At 45.0% G+C, this 27,286-nt stretch overlaps 1 protein-coding gene across 1 annotated transcript in view; it reads left to right on the top strand.

Moving 5' to 3' along the window:
* atp11b (ATPase phospholipid transporting 11B) overlaps positions 1–27,286 on the top strand; it is a gene marked incomplete at its 3' end in the record, with an annotated part of 109,973 nt that overhangs the window by 27,891 nt on the left and 54,796 nt on the right. The window contains exons 6-9 of the mRNA XM_084311257.1: positions 2,603–2,731; positions 9,493–9,596; positions 10,033–10,080; positions 12,298–12,362. Of these exons, the coding sequence (XP_084167383.1) occupies positions 2,603–2,731; positions 9,493–9,596; positions 10,033–10,080; positions 12,298–12,362 (346 nt within the window). The remainder of the gene's footprint in view (positions 1–2,602; positions 2,732–9,492; positions 9,597–10,032; positions 10,081–12,297; positions 12,363–27,286) is intronic.

The raw sequence follows: 27,286 nt of genomic DNA, 5'->3' as shown, positions 1-27,286 counted from the left end.
GGTATCCGCTACAGTTGAAACAAATACAAGCCGGGGTTACTATTAGAGGAATTACGGTACTATAATACTGTTACCATAATATATAATATACCATAGAGCAGGGTAAAATACTACTATACTACTATAATACTGTTACCATAATACTATATACTATACCATATAGCATGTTAAAATACTACTATACTATTACACTAATATACTACTATACTACTACACTACTACCGGTATACTACTATAATACTGTCACAATAATAATAATATATGCTATACCATAGAGCAGGGTAAAATACTACTATACTACTACACTAATATACTACTATAATACTGTTACCATAATAATATATACTATACCATATTTAACACATTCTGTGTCACGCCTCTTCCAGGAAACGGCTATGTGATGCCACCCATTAAACCAATGTAGTCCGTCACCTTGTTTGTAGAGCTATAACTATATTCTATATTATAGCTATGGATACAATACTATAGTCATTTGACACTGGGTTTCTTCCGGTCAAGATGCAAAAAAGAAAAAGAATTCCATCCATACGTTCCCGTTTTATACTGTGGTGAATATGTTATTTCGGAATGATCCGGGCCAATTCCTGAGAGGCTGGTTATAAGCCGCAATGTGTATTATACTAAATCCATTGGGGTTTTGTCCCTACACACGTTACAATAAAAAAATCAAATGCATATGATCCGTATTATGTTCCATCATGAATGCTTGAAAGGGTGGGGGGGGGTCGTTTTTCGATGCTTTGATAATCACCAACAGAGTACGTTATGGAGTAGCGTTACACACATATGCTCGGATCGCAATGAAAACATTCTTGGATCAACGCAAGATTGATACCATATAGCCCTTACCTTGACTAGGATGTACCCCGAAAAGAATATTCCAATTATCTGATTATCTGCCATTCCAAGTATTGATGTCCATCGTTTCACCAACATAATCCAACACAGAATCCTGGGGCCCAGAAATGAGAATTCTCGTGAACGGCACTGAATGTGCTTCATTGACTGCCAGCTCTTAGCCTCATTCTATAGTAGCTACTGCCACCGCTGTAAACGATGGGAGTCGCTCACCTTGTTTGCAGGGCTATAACTATATAAATATTATAGTTATGGATGCAATACTATGGCCCATTTGACATCGAGTATCTATTGTTCAAGATGTGAAAAAGGAATATTTTTTTCCATCCATACATTCCCGTTTTATACCATGGTGAATATAAGTATGGTTTTAGAGCGGTTTAGGGTAATTCCTGGGAGGCTAGTAATAGGCCGCGACGCATATTATACTTAATCCATTGGCATTTCATCCCTATACACGCTACAATAAAAAATTCAAATGCATATGATCGGTATATTATGTTCCATCTTGAATGCATGAAAGCGGGGGGGGGTCGTTTCTGATTAATTGATTGTCAATAACGGCATTCGTTAGTACAACAGCATACACTGATGGCTATGAAAACAAAGCACAATCAAGCTGAAATTGACGTTAGATTGCTCTTACCTGTGGCCGATGAGATTCGAAAAAGAATATTCCAATTATTTGATTGCCATCTGCTAGATCGTATGTCCATTTGGGTCACGACATAAACCACCACAGCATAATGAATCGGGTAGACCCCTCAGTCCAGGCTACTCGAAAACTCCGCCCGGATGACATTCATCGACACACAGCCACATACACAGAGTCTCAAAGGGAGTGCAACATCGGCCGCATACCACCAGGCGGCGGTATTGGACTTTTGCGATATCAGACGCATTCCCTATGGTAACACAGCCTTCCTGGATGATTTATGAATGGAAATAGCGAATAAAAGAAATAACGATCAAATAACGAGTATACTCATTGTTGGCGTCCAACGATTGGCGGCCAATAACGAGTATACTCGTCGTTGGCGGGGAATGAGTTAACAACGTGTCACAGGATACAAGCCACAACTCATGTGGTAGGAACACTGGTAACCAACCAGTGCAACAAACAAGGCTATTAACAAATACACAGGAGTACAACCAGACACAATCACACTTACCTGGTGGAACACCAGTAAGGCAAAACAGGCTACTACAAGTAGCAGTGTGAATGGACACAGACAATCAATCCCACATAACAGTGGCAATGGCAAAAGGGTAACACAGTATCCAAACCACACAATAATGGTGGCAATGGCAAGAGATGCAATCCAATAGTCAATCCACTTTACAGTGGCAATGGCAAAAGGCAACCCAGCACTCCACTCAGGTCAGTGGAAATGGCAGAAAAGGCGCCCTGAGTGTGTGTAGCATCCCAGGTTTTATCCACCCGCCCCTTAAGGCATGATTGCCCTCAGCTGCCACCATCCTCGGGCAATCAGCACACTCTACAGGGAGGGACGAGCGGCACCTGAGAAGGGGGGAAACAAAAAGGGGTTTATTACCAAGGTGACACACCTCAATACAAATACAAACACAATCACTTACCTATACTAACCTGATGTTTACATGGTGTTACAAATACAATGATAATGACCAACCCATCTACGTCACAATATATATTTCCAGGTGGGAGACATTGTGTTTGTATATATTTTATATATGTTTCCAGGTGGGAGACATTGTGCGTGTGGCTAAAGATGAGACGTTTCCTGCAGACCTGGTCCTGTTGTCTTCAGACAGACCAGATGGAACCTGTCATATCACTACAGCTAGTCTGGATGGAGAGACCAATCTGAAGGTATATTGCCGTGTGTGTGTGTGCGTGTGCGTGTACGTGTACACTCAATACACACAATTGTTAACACTTTGATTGCCACGCAGTATGCCCATCCTTATACCCAGTCTGCCACCGCTGTAAGCCTATGGAGATGTTTACCTTCTTTGCAGGGCTATAACTTTTTAAATATTATAGCTATATTGACATTACTATGGCCCATTCAACATCGGGTATCTATCGTTCCGGATGTGGGAACGTTATATTTTTTCATTCATACATTGTTGTGTTAATACCGTTGAGAATATAAGTATGTTTTTAAGATTTTCTGCTGTAATTCCAAAAACGTGAGTTATAGGCCCTGAAGCATATGATAGATTATCGATTGGCGTTTCTTTCCTATACACGCTATATTAAAACATTTAAATGTATATGATCGGTATACATTATGCTTCATCATGCGTGAAGGAAAGGGGGGGGGGGGTCGTTTATAATTCCTTGATCGTCAGTAATGGCTTTATTATTATATTTTTTTTAACAATGTTTTTATTGCATTTTTTTCTTTTATACAAACATACATATATACAGACAATAACACATGACAAAAATAAAAAAGACACCCTTCAATCCCCTCCCTTCCCTAATTATAATTCAACTTGACATTCCCGCAGACATAGTACTTACTTACTCTTACTTAGGCCCATCGCTCCCAATGGAGCATAGGCCATCTACGACTTTTCTCCATCCAACACGGCTTTGGGCTGTCCTTTCTGCCTCCCCCAGGTAGTTCCTTGTCTCTTGAGCTCCGCCTCAGTGTCCCGCCTCCAGGTGTTCTTAGGCCGCCCTCTCTTCCGCTTTCCCTGGGGATTCCAAGTCAGGGCCTGTCGTATAGTACTGGTAGCCGGTTTCCTCAAAGTGTGGCCTATCCATCCCCACTTTCGTCTCAGGATCTGCTTCTCCACTGGTTCCTGTCTTCCTTTCAGCCATAGTTCCTCATTCTTGATTTTGTTTGGCCACCGGATCCCAAAGATGCGTTTCAGACAGCTGTTTATAAAGGTCTGTATCTTCTGCAATGTTATTTTCGTCATTCTCCAAGTCTCTGAACCGTAGAGAAGGACGGATTTGACATTTGAATTGAAGAGCCGCACTTTGGTTGTCATGGCGATGTCCTTGGAGGACCAGATGTTCTTCAGAATGATGAATGCTGCTCTGGCTTTGCCTACTCTGGCTGTGACGTCGCCATCTGTGCCGCCCTTCTTATCCAAGATACTGCCTAGGTAAGTGAAGGAGTTGACTTCCTGTATGGATTCATCACCTACTGTGACTGTGTTGTTGGTAGAGGTGTTGATCATCATTAGGTTGGTTTTCTTCCTGTTTATTCTCAACCCAGTCTCAAGGGATGTAGTTGCCAGCTTGGTTGTCTTGTCCTGCATCTGGTTGTAGTTGTGTGACAGGAGAGCCAGGTCATCAGCAAAGTCGAGGTCATCCAGTTGTGTCCATAGGGTCCACTGTATGCCGTTTTTATTTCCTTTTCTGGTGGTCTTCATAATCCAGTCTATGACTAGGAGGAAGAGAAAGGGCGATAGGAGGCATCCCTGACGCACACCGGTCTTGACCTCAAAACTCTCTGACAGTTGGCCTGCATGTAAAACTTTGCATGATGTTCCTTGATAGGTGTTTTGAATCAGAGTGATGATTTTCTTTGGGATACGATAATGCCTCAGCAGTTTCCACAGAGTCTCTCTATCCACACTGTCAAAGGCTTTTTCATAGTCTATGAAGTTTATGTATAATGGAGAGTTCCATTCGATGGATTGCTCTATAATGATGCGCAGGGTGGCGATCTGGTCCGTGCAAGATCTGTTGCTCCGGAAGCCTGCCTGCTGGTCTCGAAGCATGGGATCCACAGCAACACTCATTCTGTCCAGTATAATTCTGTTGAGTACTTTTCCCGGTACTGATAGAAGCATTATTCCTCTGTAGTTGTTGCAGTTGGTGAGATCTCCCTTTTTTGGTAGTTTGATGATGATTCCATCTTTCCATTCTTCTGGAATCTTTTGTTCCTCCCAGATCTTGGTGAAGAGGCTATGAAGCATATCTACTGCAGTCTTCAAGTCGGCCTTGATGGCTTCTGCTGGTATTTCATCTGGTCCTGCAGATTTTCCGTCCTTCGTTGAGATAATAGATTTTTTGATCTCTGCTTTGCTGGTTTATCACAGTTTATTGGAAGTGTTCTCTCCGCTGGTGTAATGTCCGCTGGCTCTGTCGGGGCTGGTTGGTTCAGTAGTTCTTTGAAATGTTCAGCCCATCTTCTCCGTTGCTCCTCTGTTGTTGTAAGTGGGTTTCCCTGTTTGTCTTTTACCGGTTTGTCAGTCTGTTGGAACTTGCCTGCTAACTTCCTAGTGATCATATAGAGGTCTTTCATGTTGCCTTGCCCTGCTGCTGTTTCTGCTTGTTTGGCTAAGTTGTCTATGTGATCTCTTTTATCCTTCTTAATGCTACTCTTCACCTCCTTATTGGCTTGGGTGTATTCTTCCTGTGCCTTTGCTTTTGCTGATCTTGTTTTGCTTGTGTTCAGTTTCTCTTTCATCTCCTTTCTTTCTTTCAGTTTCTGGAGTGTTTCCATTGAGACCCATTCCTTGTGCTTTGTCTTCTTCTTTCCCAATATTTCTTTGCAGGTGTCCAGCCACAACGTCTTTGTGTGCTGCCATTGAGTTTCTATGTCCACATCTGTGTCTTCATCCTGTTCCTGTAGTTGCTGGTACCTGTTGGTAAGGCTGATCTGGAATCTACTCTGTATTTCTTTGTTCCTAACAAGTCCAACGTCATATCTGGTTCTTGCACCGGTGGTTGTGGCGTACTTCTTCAGACGTAGTTTTATGATCGTCAGCACGAGATGATGGTCTGATGCCACGTCTGCCCCTCTCTTGACTCGTACATCTTGCCATGACCTCCTGAACTTTCTGTTGATGCATATGTGGTCTATTTGATTCTCCGTAACTTGATCTGGAGATCTCCATGTGGCCTTGTGGATACGTTTGTGGGGGAAGATGCTGCCTCCTATTACCAGTTGGTTAAGGGAGCACAGGTCTGCAAACCTCTCTCCATTTTCATTCATCTGCCCCAATCCATGTACGCCCATGATGTCTTCGTAGCCTGTGTTGTTGGCTCCTATCTTGGCGTTGAAATCACCCATGAGGATGGTGATATCTTTTTCTCTCCGTCCGTCCAGTACAGCCTGCAGTTGTTCATAGAAATTGTCTTTCTTCTCGTCTTCGGTGTCGTTTGTCGGCGCGTAGCACTGAATGATGGATAGTCTGATGTTGTCCTTTTTAGTGATGAACTTGGCGGTGATGATTCGTGGGTTCACCGGTTCCCAACCAATGAGAGAGCGCTCTGCCTCCGGAGCCAGCATCAGGGCCACCCCTTCCGTGTGTGGGGCGCCTTCTTCTGTATGACCGGAGTAGAGCACCATCTCCCCAGATGCCAATCTCAGTTGTCCTGCTTGTAGCCACCTTGTCTCACACAAGCCAAGGAGAGAGATGTTGTAGTTCCTCATCTCCTGTGCTACCTGGACTGTCTTCCCTGGTTCGTACATCGTCCTGATGTTCCATGTGGCAATTCTGGTGGTTTTCCTGGGGGTTAAGAGGGGAGTCGGCCTTACAGCTTCCTTTCGGCTTTCACTGCACGGCGTCATGCGCCTCCTGTGTGGGAGCCCTTCTTTTCCCAGGTCGAGTTGGTTTTGAATTATCGTAGATGCTTTAGTAACGTGCTTTTTTTCCAGGTAGGGTTGTTGGCCCTACGCAAACCCATTTAACCTCTGGGGGCGGATTTTGGAGTTGGCTTGTTAGTCCTCTTCCCACGCCTATTGTCTTCCAGGTGATGGATTGCAGCCTCATACCACGTGAGGCCAGACAGGCTGAGGGTTGTGTACAAGCTGTCTCGGCACGTCAAGCCCAACCAACTCCTGCTACTGTGTATTGAAAGCTGCACTAGGCAAGCTAACCCTACCAGCAACGCAAGACAGGCAGACATAGTACAATAGAAACAATTATTTGTTAAATAAATTATAAGAAATCACGGAAATACCAACAAAAAATAAACCAATATAAAAATTAAATAAAAAATAAATAACTAAAATAAAGAAAATAAAAAAAATTATCTTCCCTCAATAAATGTTTTTATCTACCCTCATCCGTTTAAAAAAAATATTTTAATTTTTTTGTAACTTTTCTCCCTTTTTCCCTTTCCTATCCCTTACCTTTCTTGTTTCCTATCTCTCTCCTTTAGATTCTCACATTTTTCAGGAAGTGTATAAATGATGTCCATGTCCTTTCAAACTGTTCTGTCTTTCCCTTCTGTATGTATGTTAGTTTCTCCATTGCTACGTTTTCTGACACTTCCTTTAGCCACTGTTTAGCTCCTGGCCTCTGTATCTCCTTCCAGTTCAGAGCTATCACTCTCTTGGCTTGTAACAGACAAACATTTATCAATTTCCTCTTTCTAATATAAGCTGGAAATTTATCTGGATATAAGTGTAGTATACATAACTTAGGATCGGTCGGGATTTCTATCTCTGTCATCTCCGATATGAGCTCCAAGATCTCTTTCCAATATTCCTGTATCTTCTCACATTCCCATATACAGTGGTACAGGGTCCCCACCTCTACCCCACACCTAGTACATTCATCCGGGATCATGGGATAAAACTTGTGTAATTTCTCTGGTGTCATATATACTCTATGTATCCACTTATATTGTAGGAGTTTACATCTGGTATTAATTGAAAGTGTCTGTGACATTTCACATGCTTGTTCCCAGTCCCCTTCTGCTATTTCCACCTCCATGTCCCTCTCCCATGCCCGCAAACTGCTCAAAGAGCTCTCTTTCGATCCTGAACGGCTTTATATGGGTTGATACATTGATCAGATGGATTGCAAACAAAGAAATGGACAATCAAGCTGAAAATAACGTTATATTCCTCTTACCGTTCGCCGATGATGTAGATCTGCTAGATCCATTTCCCGTTTGTATGACGCAATAAACGCCGAAATCATATAGATTATTGCGTTTCGAAAGCGATCCCAATGCACTCGATTGTGTCTCTTGATCCACGTAACAAGATAATACTGCCGGTGGGATTTCCTCGATGCACCAGTGCCACTTCCGGTTTGGTGTGGAGTGTAACTCGCCCGATCATCCACCAGGCGGCGGTATTGAGGCGTTGCAATATCAGACAGGGTGCAGCTGCAGTCCCGCAGGGAGGCTGGATGAATTATGAATGCCATGGCGAAAAAATGAAATATTGATCCCAACAACGAATTATCACATTGTTGGCGTTCAACGCATGGCGGGCAATAACGAATTATGACGTTGTTGGCGACCAATGTGTTAAGGGGATGCAGACCAGAGAAAGACTTTCGTCTTGTTTACATCAGGGTCCCCCATTTTCAATTCATAATGAATTGTAAGTAAGGATGCAACTAGCATTTCATTGTATACTTGTATGCTGTGACAAATAAAACTCTTGACTTGAGCACCGTGCAATCCATTCTTTGTGGATCTAGCCCTAAGTGTGTCTGACTCATAAACACCAACACCTGCACAGACGTATGCCAGTTAGGCTACCTTGTGTATACTGCACCTTGTGTATACTGTTTACTTTTATAATGGGATCAATAAGATACTATCTTATCTTATGTGCACAACATTTGTCGAAGAGGGGTAATCTTAGCAAATGTGAGAAGTCATAATTAGACGTGTATGGTCCTTTAACCCCTTATGCTGAGGGCACATTTAGCATAAAAAGCCTGACGATTGCATACCCAAAGTAATTTGCGATTTATTCCTTGAACCACTTATAGCACATGCATGAGTCTGGTCTCTTTTGAAAGGACATTCTGAACTTTCTTCCACAACAGGAGAAGCTAATAGAGGTTTGAAATAAAAGTTTTGGTTACTCAAGTTTTGTTTACTTGTTGCCAGATGCCTGTTTTTGAGTTCCAGCTGAGAGGTAGCAGCTGGAAAACATAACGGTTCCATAGCCTGAAGTATTATCTACAGTACAGGTCTAAAGTGTATAACAATCCCACGAAAAAATTGTGTTTTACAGATGTTTTTGTAATCCTTGTATCTGTAATAATTTGTCCAAAATGGCGGACCACTCATTCATTTGGGCGGTGAATGAGAAATTCTCCAAACAAACAACTTCTTCGTCTTCTTCTCTCCCTTTTCCGTAGGAATCAGCCCTCATGTAAGATATTGTTGGCTCCAGAATTTCATTGGCTACAAAGGTGGTCAATCATTTTCGCCATCATCAGTGACTGGTCCGTTCAGGGCCCAGCCAAACTGGACGGGGTCACGTGTCTGAGCGGCTTGTCAAAGGACGCTCGTTGGCTGTTTAGTCTTGTAACTCGAGAATGGTAGCACGCAATAGGTTGAGTAGGGTGATGATCGAAAAGGTGGCAAATGGTGCTCGCATGCGGGCCGCCGGACATTAACAGGTTAATATCATGCTTTGTGAGGTCATACCAAAGTCGCAAGCAATCGAGTAGCGTTAATTAACCAATTAGCTGTCCTGGAATACTGCTCACCTTCTGTATCTACTAAAGCAGTTTGTAAAGGTGTTTTACTCATGGGTGTGGGGCAGCCAAGCAGGGAAATAAATCCTTGACTTAAAATCTGGTGTGTGTGTCTTTCTATCTCTCTTTCTCTTTCTATCTCTCTCTCTCTCTCTCTCTCTCTCTCTCTCTCTCTCTCTCTCTCTCTCTCTCCTCTCTCTATAGACCAACTACTCAGTTGCGGAGACGTCAGTGTGTCAGTCTGTCTCCCGGCTGGAGGCTCTGCAGGCTGTGGTAGAATGTCACCAACCTGAAGCTGACCTGTACAGGTAGGTTATGGTAGAATGTCACCAACCTGAATATCTCTGTATATCTCTTTATCTCTGTCTCCCTCCGTCTCTGTCTCTTCAATTAAATTCAATGGGGCTTTATTCACATGGGAAACATATGTTTATGATTTGTATGATTGACAGGTTGGTTTATGTTGGTTGTATTCCATTGGATGTCCTTGTCTTGTCTCTCTCTCTACTCTACTCTCTTTCTCCCCCCTCTCTCTCTATCTCATTCTCTCTCTCTATCTCATTCTCTCTCTCTATCTCTACTATCTCTCTGTCTCTCTTTCTCTCTCTCTCTGTCTCTCTCTGTCTCTCTCTCTGTCTCTCTCTCTCTCTATCTCTCTCTCTCTCTCTCTCTCTCTCTCTCTCTCTCTCTCTCTCTCTCTCTCTCTCTCTCTCTCTGTTTATTCAATATGTTGTTGTGTTTCAGGTTTGTTGGCAGGATTACAGTCACCCACCAGGGAGAGGAGGTTGTCAGGTGAGTGTGTGTGTGTGTGTGTGTGTGTGTGTGTGTGTGTGTGTGTGTGTGTGTGTGTGTGTGTGTGTGTGTGTGTGTGTGTGTGTGTGTGTGTGTGTGTGTGTGTGTGTGTGTGTGTGTGTGTGTGTGTGTGTGTGTGTGTGTGTGTGTGTGTGTGTGTGTGTGTGTGTGTGTGTGTGTGTGTGTGTGTGTGTGTGTGTGTGTGTGTGTGAAACAGAAATCAAGACAGATTGTTTTACATTTGACATGTTTAGAATAAAACTGGATGACTGTAGGAATGTATTTGCTCAGTAAGTTATAGTGTGTTGAATATATTTGATCAGTTATAGTGTATTGCATATTTTTGATCAGTTATAGTGTGTTGAATATATTTGATCAGTTATAGTGTGTTGAATATATTTGACCAGTTATAGTGTGTTGAATATATTTGACCAGTTATAGTGTATTGAATATATTTGATCAGTTATAGTGTGTTGAATATATTTGATCAGTTATAGTGTGTTGATTATTTGATCAGTTAGTGTGTTGAATGTATTTGATCAGTTAGTAGTGTGTTGAATGTATTTGATCAGTTAGTGTGTTGAATGTATTTGATCAGTTAGTGTGTTGAATGTATATGATCAGTCATAGTGTGTTGAATATATTTGATCAGTTATAGTGTTTTGAATATATTTGATCGTTTAGGGTTGCAAATTGTAAGCACGTTCCTTACTCGATTATTGATAACGTTAACGATCAGTCAAACGATTAATTGTAACAAAAAATACCCAATTTACCAAACAATAACAAATGTATTTGTTCCTCAATCAAAAGGTTTATTTCCGCAGCAGCGACATATTGCATTCTCGCAACATTGCATGGCATATGAAACATAGAAATGTAGAGGCCTAGACATATTAAAACACATTTGTTTCGACTTTAAGCGGGTGAGCTGCATATGTGGCAAAAAAATAAGAAAGTCACTCACCACTTAAAAAAATCCAAAGCATGTATTTAACTAATTCAAACATTTTCTAAATATGGTTTTATATTAACTTAATAAATAAACAAAAACAAAAAACCTACTTATGTCCAATAGGCCTAACTAAATAACAGATTACGCTCATAAAACGCTGAAAACAACCAACTGTACTAAGGAAGCCGACAGCGGGACGCCGTCAAACAAGGGCGGGCCGTTGGAACGTTAAGTGGTTAAAGAAATCAAAAGCATGTATTTAACAAACTCAACAATGTTCTAAACACGTTTTTATATTACCTTAAAGGGGAACTATTTTACTATTTCTTTCACTATTTGGGCACTTTTACACAATTCCTGTGAGTCTATGGAACACCTCTATAATATATATATTTTTTTTATTCATTGTTTTGTATTTCTAATCAAGTCCTCAAAAACAGCATTTTTCTACCTCAAGATCTCGAGCCGTTTTGAGCCTGGGCTCCAACCACTGTGTGCAGCTCATCATGTACCTCGCCATTATCATGCAGCGGTGTCTCTCTGACATCACAGATCATCACATTTTCAAATGACTCAGTTCAGTGAGGGTGAATATTGTGAGAGGAGAATTGGAAGAATGCGCCAATATGAGAATTAGAGAAATAGATCATATTAATATAAGTTCACATAGCTAGGAAACAATGCTAAACATTCAAAAAGGCCATTTATAAGATAGTTCCCCTTTAATAAATAAACAAAAATTTAAAATCTACTTATGTCGACGAATATTTCCAATAGGCCTAACTAAATAACAGATTACACGCATAAAACACTGAAAACAACAAAGCAACAATAGTATTTTTTTTAATGAGGCTATTATTATTATTATTATTATTATTATTATTATTATTATTATTATTATTATTATTATTATTATTATTATTATTATTATTATTATTATTATTATTATTATTATTATTATTATTATTATTATTATATTATTATTATTATTATTTTGCAACAAGATAGTCTACATAGAACATAAATAGCCTGTCTCAGACTGACTCGCATGCATGGTCCCGATTCCAGCCTGGGGAATCTCCCCGCATTGACTTTCCACCAGTCAGTCGGATTTATATCCAGGGATGGGGAATGGCTTCTTGTTGAATGTATTTGATCAGTTATAGTTTGTTGAAGTGTTCCTATTCGTACATCCATGTTGTTTATATTGTTCACGTGTGTGTGTGTGTGTGTGCGTGTGCATGTGCGTGTGCGTCTCTCAGACCGCTGGGCCCAGAGAACCTGCTGCTAAGAGGAGCCAGGCTGAAGAATACCAGAGAGATATTCGGTAGGTTGTTACATATCAATAACTGGCTCCCAGGCTGATTCTGCTAAACATGACTTGCTGTTTATCATGATGCTACATCCTGTTTCCTCACTCATCATTGGACAGACTGTGTTTCTCTATTCTTGTCCGTTCTTGTGCCCTGAACTCGTTGATGTAATATTTGTGGGGTGACAGTGTCTCAGGAGGTAGAGCGGTCGTCTGGCAATTTGAAGGTTAGAGTGAGACAGTGTCTTAGGAGGTAGAGTGGTCGTCTGGTAATCAGAAGGTTAGGGTTAGACGGTGTCTCAGGAGGTAGAGCAGTCATCTGGTAATCTGAAGGTCAGGGTTAGACAGTGGATCAGGAGGTAGAGCAGTCATCTGGTAATCTGAAGGTCAGGGTTAGACAGTGTCTCAGGAGGTAGAGCAGTCATCTGGTAATCAGAAGGTCAGGGTTAGACAGTGTCTCAGGAGGTAGAGCAGTCATCTGGTAATCTGAAGGTCAGGGTTAGACAGTGTCTCAGGAGGTAGAGCAGTCATCTGGTAATCTGAAGGTTCCCGGTTAGATTCTGGCTCCTCCCGGGCAGCATGTCGAAGTGTCTTTAACCCCTAACTGCTCACGATGAGCAGGTTGGCACCGTGCACTTGGAGAAAAGCTGTTCTATAATAGCAGTCCATTCACCATTTTACCATTAATATTTAAGTACCATTCCAATACCAGAGAACTCCAATACCAGAGAACTCCAATACCAGAGAACTCCAATACCAGAGAACTCCAATACCAGATAACCTTAATACCAGAGAACTCCAATACCAGAGAACTTCAATAACAGATAACCTTAATACCAGAGAACTTCAATACCAGAGAACTTCAATACCAGAGAACTCCAATACCAGATAACTTCAATACCAGATAACCTTAATACCAGAGAACTTCAATACCAGAGAACTCCAATACCAGAGAACCTCAGTACCAGAGAACCTCAGTACCAGAGAACTTCAATACCAGAGAAGCTCAATACCAGAGAACCTCAGTACAAGAGAACTTCAATACCAGAGAACCTCAGTACCAGAGAAGCTCAATACCAGATAACTCTAATACCAGATAACTCTAACACCAGATAACCTTAATACCAGAGAACTCCAATATCAGATAATTTCAATACCAGATAACTCTAATACCAGATAACTTCAATACCAGAGAACTCCAATACCAGATAACTCCAATACCAGATAACTTCAATACCAGAGAACTCCAATATCAGAGAACTTCAATATCAGAGAACTTCAATACCAGATAACTTCAATACCAGATAACTCCAATACCAACAAACTCCAATACCAGATAACTTCAATACCAGATAACTCTAATACCAGATAACTCTAATACCAGATAACCTTAATACCAGAGAACTCCAATATCAGAGAATTTCAATACCAGATAACTCCAATACCAGATAACTTCAATACCAGAGAACTCCAATACCAGATAACTCCAATACCAGATAACTTCAATACCAGAGAACTCCAATACCAGATAACTTCAATACCAGAGAACTCCAATATCAGATAACTCTTAATACCAGATAACTTCAATACCAGATAACTTCAATACCAGAGAACTCCAATATCAGATAACTCTTAATACCAGATAACTTCAATACCAGATAACTCCAATACCAGAGAACTCCAATATCAGATAACTCAATACCAGAGAACTCCAATATGAGATAATGGTTAAAGTCCCGTGACCCAAATATAAAGGATGCATCTGTTTGTGAATTGGTCGATAAGAACGGATGAGAAATGTTCTGATTCATTGTGAGAATGACCAGACACATCAAACCACGACTGCATAAAAGGTTTTACAATGTCCTCCGATGCAACAGCCTGACCACAAGCAAGTGGTCCATCTCAGACATGAAGGAGGTTTGTCTCGGTTCTGTCTCTAGCAGACTCACAAATCAAATCAAATCAAATCAAATCAAATTTATTTATAGGGCCCGACAACACACGTTAATGTCCCCATGGGCCGTACAGGTCTTCTTTAAACAAGTCAAGAAGACAACATAACAATAAGTCAAGAACAGAACAAGAACACCATAGGGTCCAAACATTTTTTAGATGAATGCAAATAAATGAAAGAATGCAAGCACTCCCAGACATACCCCACGCGAAGGTAAGGAAAAACTCACTAAAACCTAACAATAGGGAAAAAAAGCTCCACAGGCAATGTGGAGGAGAGAAACCTTAGAAGGGCCGTTCAAGGGGGGATCTCCCTTCTTAGATGTCGGTGATAGTAGTGTTGCAGACGGACAGTTGGTAAGCATGCACTCATGTGTGTGGTGAAACACAGATGAGTGCATGCAATAGCAACTGTACATTTTGAAAAATTAAAGATAGAGCTAATAGCGATAGCAATTGAACATTTTGAAAGATTAAAGATAGAGTTGATAGCGGATCTATTTGAAGCACAGGGGCGGCGCAAGAGGGTCACGTCCTCCCCGTCTTAGTCACGGGACATTCAACACTCCGGTCGTTGCTCAGGGACAGCCGGAGACAGGGGGAAGGGGGGTGGCGCAGAGAGGGTCGCGAACTCCCCGACATCATCGCGGGACATCCGGCACTCCGGTCACCACTACGAGACCTCCGAAGACAGGGGGGCACGCAGAGGGGGTCGCAATCTCCCGGCCTTCGTCACGGGACGTCCAACACTCCGGTCAACACTCCAGGACAGCAAGTCATAGGAAGACAGGGAGACGGGACAGGCGTTAAACAGCTCATGAGATTGTAGTAGGCGGACATAGCAATAGATACAAGTGGTAGGCATATATGTGAATGGAGTAGATATATGAAGTAAGCGTATTATGTGAATAGAATAGAAGTACTTAACCCAGCAATGAAACCGCGTTGACTGTTAATCTGTTAACAGTCTGTTAATCAGTTGACAGGACCACGGACAGACGGCGGTGAATAACTGATCCAATGCCTCGGAGGTGCATGTAGAGCAGTCACTACAAGCTTGGCCAAGACCCCGAGGCATCCATCACCTTGGTCAGCGCCAGGAGACGGGTACTCAGAGAGAAGGGGGAGGGAGGGGGGGGGGGGGGGGGAGAGGCGGGGGGGGAAGAGTTAGAGAGTTCCCATGTTTGTGGTGCTGCAAAGGAGCAGACATGTAGTACCCTGTAGTGCCATGTAGTACCCCGTAGTGCCATGTAGTACCCTATAGTACCCCATAGTGCCATGTAGTACCCCGTAGTATCCTGTAGTACCCTGTAGTGCCATGTAGTACCCTGTGGTGCCTTGTAGTTCCATGTAGTGCCATGTAGAGCTGTGTAAGCCATGTAGTACCCTGTAATGCCATGCAGTACTAAGTAGTACTCTGTGGTACCATGTAGTACCCTGTACCCTAACTAAACTACCCTATAGTAAACTACCCAGTGGTACCATGTAGTACCCTGTACCATAACTAAACTACACAGATTAATCTAAAGGTCAGTCCCCGACCAGGTGAGATCAAGGTAGGTTGAAGGAGAGAGAGAAAAGATGAGTCTTAAGCAGGGATTTAAAAGCTTCGACAGAGCAGGCGCCCCTGATGACGGCAGGTAATTTGTTCCACAGGTAGGGAGCGCGGTAGACAAAGGCTCTGTGGCCGGCGGATTTCTTTTTAACCCTAGGGGTCGATAGAAGCCCCGCATTTTGTGAGCGCAGAGCACGAGCGGGCGAGTATCGGGAGATGAGATCAGATAGATAGAGCGGTGCAAGCCCATTTAAAATTTTGTAGGTGAGGAGTAGCACTTTAAAGTCAAGAACACAAGCAAGCGGTCCATCTCTGACATGAAGGAGGTTTGTCTCGGTTCTGTCTCTAGCAGACTCACAAGAACACAAGCAAGCTGTCCATCTCAGACATGAAGGAGGTTTGTCTCGGTTCTGTCTCTAGCAGACTCACAAGAACACAAGGAACAGCCTGTATCGCTGCTACCCCTTGACTCTTTCTAAAATAGACTGGTAAAATGCACTGCATTTATATAGAGCTTTTATCCAAAGTGCTTGAGTGGTTCCCAACCTTTTTTAAGTAATGTACCCACAAAGTATTTCAAGCCAACCTAAAGTACCCCCTACTACGCAATCAATCGTGGATATATAATTAATAGTCTATATATTGTGGCAGACTGGCTGGCGTAGTTCCAGAAGGCCACTATATCTCGGCCAAGGTACTGGGGCATATGCCCATTAATGCAATTAAGCGGGATAGAAAATGGAGACAGAGAGAAGGAAGCATTGGAATAGCTAAGGTACTGTGTTTTCTATCCACTTTGGCCAAAACTTTTTATTGAGTTGAGCTGGGGCTTCTCCCTGGGCTGGGTCTGGGGCTGGAAAGTTGATTTATTAAAAAAAAAAATATATTTTTTTAATTACAAACGAAGGTTCGAACGTTCGTTCGAAAAACCCTGACGAAGTTCGAATCCCAAAAACAGGGTTTGGGGACAGCCTTATACGTGTATGCGTGTACGTGACGTAAGTGGAGACTAGGGCTGTCTTAAATACTTCGAAGCTTCGAAGCTTCGTTCGATGGCATGAGCTTCGAACATTAAAAAAGTGTAAAAACATTTAAAAAAAAAAATGTCCCCTCTCCAAAATGCATCTCCAAGGGAATACCACACAAAACATTAATAAGGCTATGCCTATGCTGCTATGACTAATGTGTTACCAAGTTGGCTAATTTAATTGTAATCATCTGCTTTTGTAGGTGCATTGTCTGATATAATTATAAATTATAAATTAAATATAATATAATTGTTTGCTTGATAGACGAAAGTTGCAACATAATTATGTAATGTCATGTCGTTGGCTGTAAGAGCAGCCCCACTGCACCCAGGCAGCACAGCCGAGTGAAACCTTGTTGGCTGCGTCACAGTCACGAAAGGGGCTACTTAATTAATTAATCCAATCCACTTTATTTATAGAGCACATTTAAAAACAACAAAGTTTACCAACGTGCTGTACAAGTCCCACAACATAAGATACAAAAAATAATAATAATAAAATGTCGAAGCTTCGAATTAAAAGCCAAAAAAAGCTTCGAAGGTCAGCCCTAGTGGATACATTGCTTTTAGTTTATACACAAAGCCATTGTTGGTAGCTATCACCTTACATCACAACATGGCTCAGGGAATCAGAGGAGACGCTCCAAGCTGCCCTTGAATGTACAGACTGGAGTGTGTTCCGTGATAACACAGACAATATTAATGACTACACTGAAACGGTGCTTGACTTGTCTGTACTCTGGTAGAAGAAACAATCCCCACTACCACAATTAGAGTTTACCCAAACCAAAAGCCCTGGGTAGACAAATCCCAGGCTCTGAAAGCGCGCACCTCAGCCTATAACGCCGGGCTTGTGACAGGCAACATGCATGAACACAAGGCGGCGAGATACAACGTAAGGAGGACAGTAATAGAGGCAAAACGGCGTTACAGGGATAAGGTTGAACTTCAGGCTGACTCCAGAGGTATGTGGCAGGGCCTCAGAACGATGACAGATTACAAAGGCACCTCCCTCAAGCTGAACAGTGACATCTCCTTAGCAAATGATCTCAATACCTTCTATGCGAGGTTTGAGGCTGTGAATAACAACACCAGCCTACAAACCACTGCAATGGAGGGGGGGGGGGGCACTGCCGATGGAGACTCAGTGTACAGGTTAACAGAACATGAGGTGAGGAGGACCTTTTAAGAAAGTGAATATCAGGAAGGCAGCAGGACCGGACGGCATCCCCGGCCGCGTCCTAAAAGTCTGTGCCGACCAACTGGCCCCGGTATTCACTGACATATTTAACCTGTCCTTAGAACAGGCTGTCATCCCCACATGTCTGAAGAAGTCCACCATTATCCCTGTACCCAAAAAATCTACGCCCGCTTGCCTCACCGACTACCGCCCTGTAGCTCTCACCTCCATAGCCATGAAGTTCTTTGAGAAGCTAGTGAAGGGCTACATCTGTTCCTCCCTCCCCATCAACCTGGACCCCCTGCAATTTGCATATCGCCCCAACAGGTCCACGGAGGACGCCATAGCCCATGTGCTGCACACAGCAGGGGAACTATGTTAGGGTGACCATATTTTGATTTCCAAAAAAGAGGACATGCCCCCCCAGCCTCGAGATAGTTTCAAGTTTCAAGTTTCTTTAATAGTTGTCATACAGAAGTACAGAATACTTTTGTACAAAATGCTTCTTACTGTTGCGCTCCAGAGACTGTGCATGACAAGATAAGTATGAAATAAAAACATAGTAAAAATTAGAAGAAAAAAAAAAAAAAGAGGTCACAGTGTTCAGTTTAGACATATGTACAATGTTCGTAGACGTAGTTACCATACAATATACAATACTGTGCAGTGTACTAATATACAATACTATATAGTGCAAGGCATAAATGGACGAGGTGCAGTTTAGGTACAATTCACAGTAGGTGTACGAGTTGTAGTGCAAATCCTTTATCAATAAATATAAAGTGTAAGTGTGTTTGTGTGATCTAAAGTGTGGAGAGTGGGTGCTGCAGTGTGTTGTTTGTTTGAGTGAGTGTGTGTGTGCGTGTGGGTGTGTGTGCTGTGTGCATTTGATGGTTGTTGCATAGTGATTATTGTTCGTTTAGCGATTATTGTTCGTTTAGCAGCCTGATGGCCTGGGGATAGAAGCTCCTTCTGAGTCTTTCTGTGCTCGCCATAAGACTCCGGTATCGCTTGCCTGACGGCAGCAGTTCAAAGAGGCAGTTGTTCGGGTGGCTCGAGTCCTTAATAATTCTCTTAGCCTTCCCCTTGCACCGCTTGTTGTAAATGTTCTTATACTTAATGATACTCAGGCATGCGTTGCTAATGGGACGACTGGTTGCACTATGTTTTAATGACGCCGCGCGCGCGCTCCCGCGCATGCACATAGATGTTCCCTCGCATAGCACAGACTAAAGACAGTGCCTAATTGCCTCTACGAATGGAATGTAACACATTTCATTCACAAGTTTTGTGCGAATGTATCTGAGAACGTATTTGAACACACCTGACAACCGGCCATATTGTTATGCAAAGTAGTACTTAGCGAGTTGGCGCATCAGTCGGGTGCAGCGCATTCCTGTGTGCACGCGTGTGCACAGCCGTGCATGTGCGTGCTTCTGCTCACAGACTGTTTGCACGGCGTGCAACCCCGTCCCATGAGCAACGCATGCCGATACTCAACGTTTACTCAAAGATGCATTATTGTTTTAATATATTTAAAGTATGCCTCCTCTCTATGGATATACAATTATTATTTATATTATTTTACTGTATATAACACAACACTATCTCTCTATAACCAAAGACACACCAAACCAAAGTTAACAATCAGCATGCTCAAGGTTCCTGCAGCTTGTTCTCAAGGCTCCTCCAGCTTGTTCTCCAGGTTCCTCCAGCTTGTTCTCCAGGTTCCTTCAGCTTGTTCTCAAGGTTCTTCCAGCTTGTTCTCAAGGCTCCTCCAGCTTGTTCTCCAGGTTCCTCCAGCTTGTTCTCAAGGTTCCTCCAGCTTGTTCTCCAGGTTCCTCCAGCTTGTTCTCCAGGTTCTTCCAGCTTGTTCTCAAGGCTCCTCCAGCTTGTTCTCCAGGTTCCTCCAGCTTGTTCTCAAGGCTCCTCCAGCTTGTTCTCAAGGCTCCTCCAGCTTGTTCTCCAGGTTCCTGCAGCTTGTTCTCCAGGTTCCTGCAGCTTGTTCTCAAGGCTCCTCCTGCTTGTTCTCAAGGTTCTTCCAGCTTGTTCTCAAGGTTCATCCAGCTTGTTCTCAAGGTTCCTCCAGCTTGTTCTCAAGGTTCCTCCAGCTTGTTCTCAAGGCTCCTCCTGCTTGTTCTCAAGGTTCTTCCAGCTTGTTCTCAAGGTTCCTCCAGCTTGTTCTCAAGGCTCCTCCAGCTTGTTCTCCAGGTTCCTCCAGCTTGTTCTCAAGGTTCCTCCAGCTTGTTCTCAAGGTTCCTCCAGCTTGTTCTCAAGGTTCCTGCAGCTTGTTCTCCAGGTTCCTGCAGCTTGTTCTCAAGGCTCCTCCAGCTTGTTCTCCAGGTTCCTCCAGCTTGTTCTCCAGGTTCCTCCAGCTTGTTCTCAAGGTTCCTGCAGCTTGTTCTCAAGGCTCCTCCAGCTTGTTCTCCAGGTTCCTTCAGCTTGTTCTCAAGGTTCCTCCAGCTTGTTCTCAAGGTTCCTTCAGCTTGTTCTCCAGGTTCCTCCTGCTTGTTCTCAAGGTTCCTCCAGCTTGTTCTCAAGGTTCCTGCAGCTTGTTCTCAAGGTTCCTGCAGCTTGTTCTCCAGGTTCTTCCAGCTTGTTCTCAAGGTTCCTGCAGCTTGTTCTCCAGGTTCCTGCAGCTTGTTCTCAAGGTTCCTCCAGCTTGTTCTCAAGGTTCCTGCAGCTTGTTCTCCAGGTTCCTGCAGCTTGTTCTCAAGGTTCCTCCAGCTTGTTCTCCAGGTTCCTCCAGCTTGTTCTCAAGGTTCCTGCAGCTTGTTCTCAAGGTTCCTCCAGCTTGTTCTCCAGGTTCCTTCAGCTTGTTCTCCAGGTTCTTCCAGCTTGTTCTCCAGGTTCCTGCAGCTTGTTCTCCAGGTTCCTCCAGCTTGTTCTCCAGGTTCCTGCAGCTTGTTCTCCAGGTTCCTCCAGCTTGTTCTCCAGGTTCCTCCAGCTTGTTCTCCAGGTTCCTCCAGCTTGTTCTCCAGGTTCTTCCAGTTTGTTCTCCAGGTTCCTCCAGCTTGTTCTCAAGGTTCTTCCAGCTTGTTCTCAAGGTTCCTCCAGCTTGTTCTCAAGGTTCCTCCAGCTTGTTCTCCAGGTTCCTCCAGTTTGTTCTCCAGGTTCCTGCAGCTTGTTCTCCAGGTTCCTTCAGTTTGTTCTCAAGGTTCCTCCAGTTTGTTCTCAAGGTTCCTGCAGTTTGTTCTCAAGGTTCCTCCAGTTTGTTCTCCAGGTTCCTGCAGCTTGTTCTCAAGGTTCCTCCAGCTTGTTCTCAAGGTTCCTTCAGCTTGTTCTCCAGGTTCCTCCAGCTTGTTCTCCAGGTTCCTCCAGCTTGTTCTCAAGGTTCCTTCAGCTTGTTCTCCAGGTTCCTCCAGCTTGTTCTCCAGGTTCCTCCAGCTTGTTCGCAAGGTTCCTCCAGCTTGTTCTCAAGGTTCTTCCAGCTTGTTCTCCAGGTTCCTCCAGCTTGTTCTCCAGGTTCCTCCAGCTTGTTCTCCAGGTTCCTCCAGCTTGTTCTCAAGGTTCCTGCAGCTTGTTCTCAAGGTTCTTCCAGCTTGTTCTCCAGGTTCCTCCAGCTTGTTCTCAAGGTTCCTGCAGCATGTTCTCCAGGTTCTTCCAGCTTGTTCTTCAGGCTCCTCCAGCTTGTTCTCCAGGTTCCTCCAGCTTGTTCTCAAGGTTCCTCCAGCTTGTTCTCAAGGTTCCTCCAGCTTGTTCTCCAGGTTCCTGCAGCTTGTTCTCCAGGTTCTTCCAGCTTGTTCTCAAGGTTCTTCCAGCTTGTTCTCCAGGTTCCTCCAGCTTGTTCTCAAGGTTCCTTCAGCTTGTTCTCAAGGTTCCTGCAGCTTGTTCTCAATGTTCTTCCAGCTTGTTCTCAAGGTTCCTCCAGCTTGTTCTCCAGGTTCCTCCAGCTTGTTCTCAAGGTTCTTCCAGCTTGTTCTCCAGGTTCCTCCAGCTTGTTCTCCAGGTTCCTCCAGCTTGTTCTCCAGGTTCCTCCAGCTTGTTCTCAAGGTTCCTCCAGCTTGTTCTCAAGGTTCCTCCAGCTTGTTCTCCAGGTTCCTCCAGCTTGTTCTCAAGGTTTCTGCAGCTTGTTCTCCAGGTTCCTCCAGCTTGTTCTCCAGGTTCTTCCAGCTTGTTCTCCAGGTTCCTGCAGCTTGTTCTCCAGGTTCCTGCAGTTTGTTCTCCAGGTTCCTCCAGCTTGTTCTCCAGGTTCCTGCAGCTTGTTCTCCAGGTTCCTCCAGCTTGTTCTCCAGGTTCCTCCAGCTTGTTCTCCAGGTTCTTCCAGCTTGTTCTCAAGGTTCCTCCAGCTTGTTCTCCAGGTTCCTGCAGCTTGTTCTCCAGGTTCCTGCAGCTTGTTCTCCAGGTTCCTCCAGCTTGTTCTCCAGGTTCTTCCAGCTTGTTCTCAAGGTTCCTCCAGCTTGTTCTCCAGGTTCCTCCAGCTTGTTCTCCAGGTTCCTCCAGCTTGTTCTCCAGGTTCCTGCAGCTTGTTCTCCAGGTTCCTCCAGCTTGTTCTCCAGGTTCTTCCAGCTTGTTCTCAAGGTTCCTCCAGCTTGTTCTCCAGGTTCCTCCAGCTTGTTCTCCAGGTTCCTCCAGCTTGTTCTCAAGGTTCTTCCAGCTTGTTCTCCAGGTTCCTGCAGCTTGTTCTCCAGGTTCCTCCAGCTTGTTCTCCAGGTTCCTCCAGCTTGTTCTCCAGGTTCCTGCAGCTTGTTCTCAAGGTTCCTCCAGCTTGTTCTCCAGGTTCCTCCAGCTTGTTCTCCAGGCTCCTCCAGCTTGTTCTCCAGGTTCCTCCAGCTTGTTCTCCAGGTTCCTCCAGCTTGTTCTCCAGGTTCCTCCAGCTTGTTCTCAAGGTTCCTCCAGCTTGTTCTCCAGGTTCCTCCTGCTTGTTCTCCAGGTTCCTGCAGCTTGTTCTCCAGGTTCCTTCAGCTTGTTCTCAAGGTTCCTGCAGCTTGTTCTCCAGGTTCCTGCAGCTTGTTCTCCAGGTTCCTCCAGCTTGTTCTCCAGGTTCTTCCAGCTTGTTCTCCAGGTTCCTCCAGCTTGTTCTCCAGGTTCCTCCAGCTTGTTCTCCAGGTTCCTCCAGCTTGTTCTCCAGGTTCCTTCAGCTTGTTCTCCAGGTTCCTGCAGCTTGTTCTCCAGGTTCTTCCAGCTTGTTCTCCAGGTTCCTGCAGCTTGTTCTCAAGGTTCTTCCAGCTTGTTCTCAAGGTTCTTCCAGCTTGTTCTCAAGGTTCCTGCAGCTTGTTCTCCAGGTTCTTCCAGCTTGTTCTCCAGGTTCTTCCAGCTTGTTCTCCAGGTTCCTCCAGCTTGTTCTCAAGGTTCTTCCAGCTTGTTCTCCAGGTTCCTCCAGCTTGTTCTCCAGGTTCTTCCAGCTTGTTCTCCAGGTTCTTCCAGCTTGTTCTCCAGGTTCCTGCAGCTTGTTCTCCAGGCTCCTGCAGCTTGTTCTCAAGGTTCCTCCAGCTTGTTCTCAATGTTCCTCCAGCTTGTTCTCCAGGTTCTTCCAGCTTGTTCTCCAGGTTCTTCCAGCTTGTTCTCAAGGTTCCTCCAGCTTGTTCTCAAGGTTCCTCCAGCTTGTTCTCCAGGTTCTTCCAGCTTGTTCTCCAGGTTCCTGCAGCTTGTTCTCAAGGTTCCTCCAGCTTGTTCTCCAGGCTCCTCCAGCTTGTTCTCCAGGTTCCTCCAGCTTGTTCTCCAGGTTCCTGCAGCTTGTTCTCAAGGTTCTTCCAGCTTGTTCTCCAGGCTCCTCCAGCTTGTTCTCCAGGTTCCTCCAGCTTGTTCTCCAGGTTCCTCCAGCTTGTTCTCCAGGTTCCTCCAGCTTGTTCTCCAGGTTCTTCCAGCTTGTTCTCCAGGTTCCTCCAGCTTGTTCTCCAGGTTCCTCCAGCTTGTTCTCCAGGTTCCTCCAGCTTGTTCTCCAGGTTCCTCCAGCTTGTTCTCCAGGTTCCTGCAGCTTGTTCTCCAGGTTCCTCCAGCTTGTTCTCAAGGTTCCTCCAGCTTGTTCTCCAGGTTCATCCAGCTTGTTCTCCAGGTTCCTGCAGCTTGTTCTCCAGGTTCCTCCAGCTTGTTCTCCAGGTTCCTGCAGCTTGTTCTCAAGGTTCCTCCAGCTTGTTCTCCAGGTTCCTGCAGCTTGTTCTCAATGTTCCTCCAGCTTGTTCTCAAGGTTCTTCCAGCTTGTTCTCCAGGTTCCTCCAGCTTGTTCTCCAGGTTCCTGCAGCTTGTTCTCCAGGTTCCTCCAGCTTGTTCTCCAGGTTCCTGCAGCTTGTTCTCAAGGTTCCTCCAGCTTGTTCTCAAGGTTCTTCCAGCTTGTTCTCCAGGTTCCTCCAGCTTGTTCTCCAGGTTCCTCCAGCTTGTTCTCAAGGTTCCTCCAGCTTGTTCTCCAGGTTCCTGCAGCTTGTTCTCCAGGTTCCTGCAGCTTGTTCTCCAGGTTCCTCCAGCTTGTTCTCAAGGCTCCTCCAGCTTGTTCTCCAGGTTCCTGCAGCTTGTTCTCCAGGTTCCTGCAGCTTGTTCTCCAGGTTCCTCCAGCTTGTTCTCCAGGTTCCTCCAGCTTGTTCTCCAGGTTCCTCCAGCTTGTTCTCCAGGTTCCTCCAGCTTGTTCTCCAGGCTCCTCCAGCTTGTTCTCCAGGTTCCTCCAGCTTGTTCTCAAGGCTCCTCCAGCTTGTTCTCAAGGTTCCTCCAGCTTGTTCTCCAGGTTCCTGCAGCTTGTTCTCCAGGTTCCTGCAGCTTGTTCTCCAGGTTCCTCCAGCTTGTTCTCCAGGTTCCTCCAGCTTGTTCTCCAGGTTCCTCCAGCTTGTTCTCCAGGTTCCTCCAGCTTGTTCTCAAGGCTCCTCCAGCTTGTTCTCCAGGTTCCTGCAGCTTGTTCTCAAGGTTCCTCCAGCTTGTTCTCCAGGTTCCTGCAGCTTGTTCTCAAGGTTCCTCCAGCTTGTTCTCCAGGCTCCTCCAGCTTGTTCTCCAGGTTCCTCCAGCTTGTTCTCAAGGTTCTTCCAGCTTGTTCTCAAGGTTCCTGCAGCTTGTTCTCAATGTTCCTGCAGCTTGTTCTCCAGGTTCCTCCAGCTTGTTCTCCAGGTTCCTGCAGCTTGTTCTCCAGGTTCCTCCAGCTTGTTCTCAAGGTTCTTCCAGCTTGTTCTCCAGGTTCCTCCAGCTTGTTCTCCAGGTTCCTCCAGCTTGTTCTCCAGGTTCTTCCAGCTTGTTCTCCAGGTTCCTCCTGCTTGTTCTCAAGGTTCCTGCAGCTTGTTCTCAAGGTTCTTCCAGCTTGTTCTCCAGGTTCTTCCAGCTTGTTCTCAAGGTTCTTCCAGCTTGTTCTCAAGGTTCCTGCAGCTTGTTCTCAAGGTTCCTGCAGCTTGTTCTCAAGGTTCCTCCAGCTTGTTCTCAAGGTTCCTCCAGCTTGTTCTCAAGGTTCCTTCAGCTTGTTCTCCAGGTTCCTGCAGCTTGTTCTCCAGGTTCTTCCAGCTTGTTCTCCAGGTTCCTGCAGCTTGTTCTCCAGGTTCTTCCAGCTTGTTCTCCAGGTTCTTCCAGCTTGTTCTCCAGGTTCCTGCAGCTTGTTCTCCAGGTTCCTTCAGCTTGTTCTCCAGGTTCCTGCAGCTTGTTCTCCAGGTTCTTCCAGCTTGTTCTCCAGGTTCCTGCAGCTTGTTCTCAAGGTTCTTCCAGCTTGTTCTCCAGGTTCTTCCAGCTTGTTCTCAAGGTTCTTCCAGCTTGTTCTCCAGGTTCCTCCAGCTTGTTCTCAAGGTTCCTGCAGCTTGTTCTCAAGGTTCCTGCAGCTTGTTCTCAAGGTTCCTCCAGCTTGTTCTCAAGGTTCCTCCAGCTTGTTCTCAAGGTTCCTTCAGCTTGTTCTCCAGGTTCCTGCAGCTTGTTCTCCAGGTTCTTCCAGCTTGTTCTCCAGGTTCCTCCAGCTTGTTCTCCAGGTTCCTGCAGCTTGTTCTCAAGGTTCCTTCAGCTTGTTCTCCAGGTTCTTCCAGCTTGTTCTCCAGGTTCCTCCAGCTTGTTCTCCAGGTTCCTCCAGCTTGTTCTCAAGGTTCCTGCAGCTTGTTCTCCAGGTTCCTCCAGCTTGTTCTCCAGGTTCCTCCAGCTTGTTCTCCAGGTTCCTCCAGCTTGTTCTCCAGGTTCCTTCAGCTTGTTCTCAAGGTTCTTCCAGCTTGTTCTCCAGGTTCCTGCAGCTTGTTCTCAAGGTTCCTCCAGCTTGTTCTCAAGGTTCCTCCAGCTTGTTCTCCAGGTTCCTGCAGCTTGTTCTCCAGGTTCTTCCAGCTTGTTCTCCAGGTTCTTCCAGCTTGTTCTCCAGGTTCCTGCAGCTTGTTCTCAAGGTTCCTGCAGCCTGTTCTCCAGGTTCCTGCAGCTTGTTCTCCAGGTTCTTCCAGCTTGTTCTCAAGGTTCTTCCAGCTTGTTCTCCAGGTTCCTCCAGCTTGTTCTCCAGGTTCCTCCAGCTTGTTCTCAAGGTTCCTGCAGCTTGTTCTCCAGGTTCCTCCAGCTTGTTCTCCAGGTTCCTCCAGCTTGTTCTCCAGGTTCTTCCAGCTTGTTCTCAAGGTTCCTGCAGCTTGTTCTCCAGGTTCCTCCTGCTTGTTCTCAAGGTTCCTCCAGCTTGTTCTCCAGGTTCCTGCAGCTTGTTCTCAAGGTTCCTCCAGCTTCTTCTCAAGGTTCCTGCAGCTTGTTCTCAAGGTTCCTCCAGCTTGTTCTCAAGGCTCCTCCAGCTTGTTCTCCAGGTTCCTCCAGCTTGTTCTCAATGTTCTTCCAGCTTGTTCTCAAGGTTCCTCCAGCTTGTTCTCAAGGTTCCTCCAGCTTGTTCTCAAGGTTCCTCCAGCTTGTTCTCAAGGTTCCTCCAGCTTGTTCTCAAGGTTCCTCCAGCTTGTTCTCCAGGTTCCTGCAGCTTGTTCTCAATGTTCTTCCAGCTTGTTCTCCAGGTTCCTTCAGCTTGTTCTCAAGGTTCCTCCAGCTTCTTCTCAAGGTTCCTGCAGCTTGTTCTCCAGGTTCCTTCAGCTTGTTCTCCAGGTTCCTTCAGCTTGTTCTCCAGGCTCCTCCAGCTTGTTCTCAAGGTTCCTGCAGCTTGTTCTCCAGGTTCCTTCAGCTTGTTCTCAAGGTTCCTGCAGCTTGTTCTTCAGGTTCCTGCAGCTTGTTCTCAAGGTTCCTGCAGCTTGTTCTCCAGGTTCTTCCAGCTTGTTCTCCAGGTTCCTCCAGCTTGTTCTCCAGGTTCCTCCAGCTTCTTCTCAAGGTTCCTGCAGCTTGTTCTCCAGGTTCCTCCAGCTTGTTCTCAAGGTTCCTGCAGCTTG

Source organism: Notolepis coatsorum (assembly GCF_963971535.1).
Source record: "Notolepis coatsorum genome assembly, chromosome: 3".
NCBI lineage: Eukaryota > Metazoa > Chordata > Actinopteri > Aulopiformes > Paralepididae > Notolepis > Notolepis coatsorum.
This window is presented reverse-complemented; position numbering and strand designations above follow the sequence as displayed.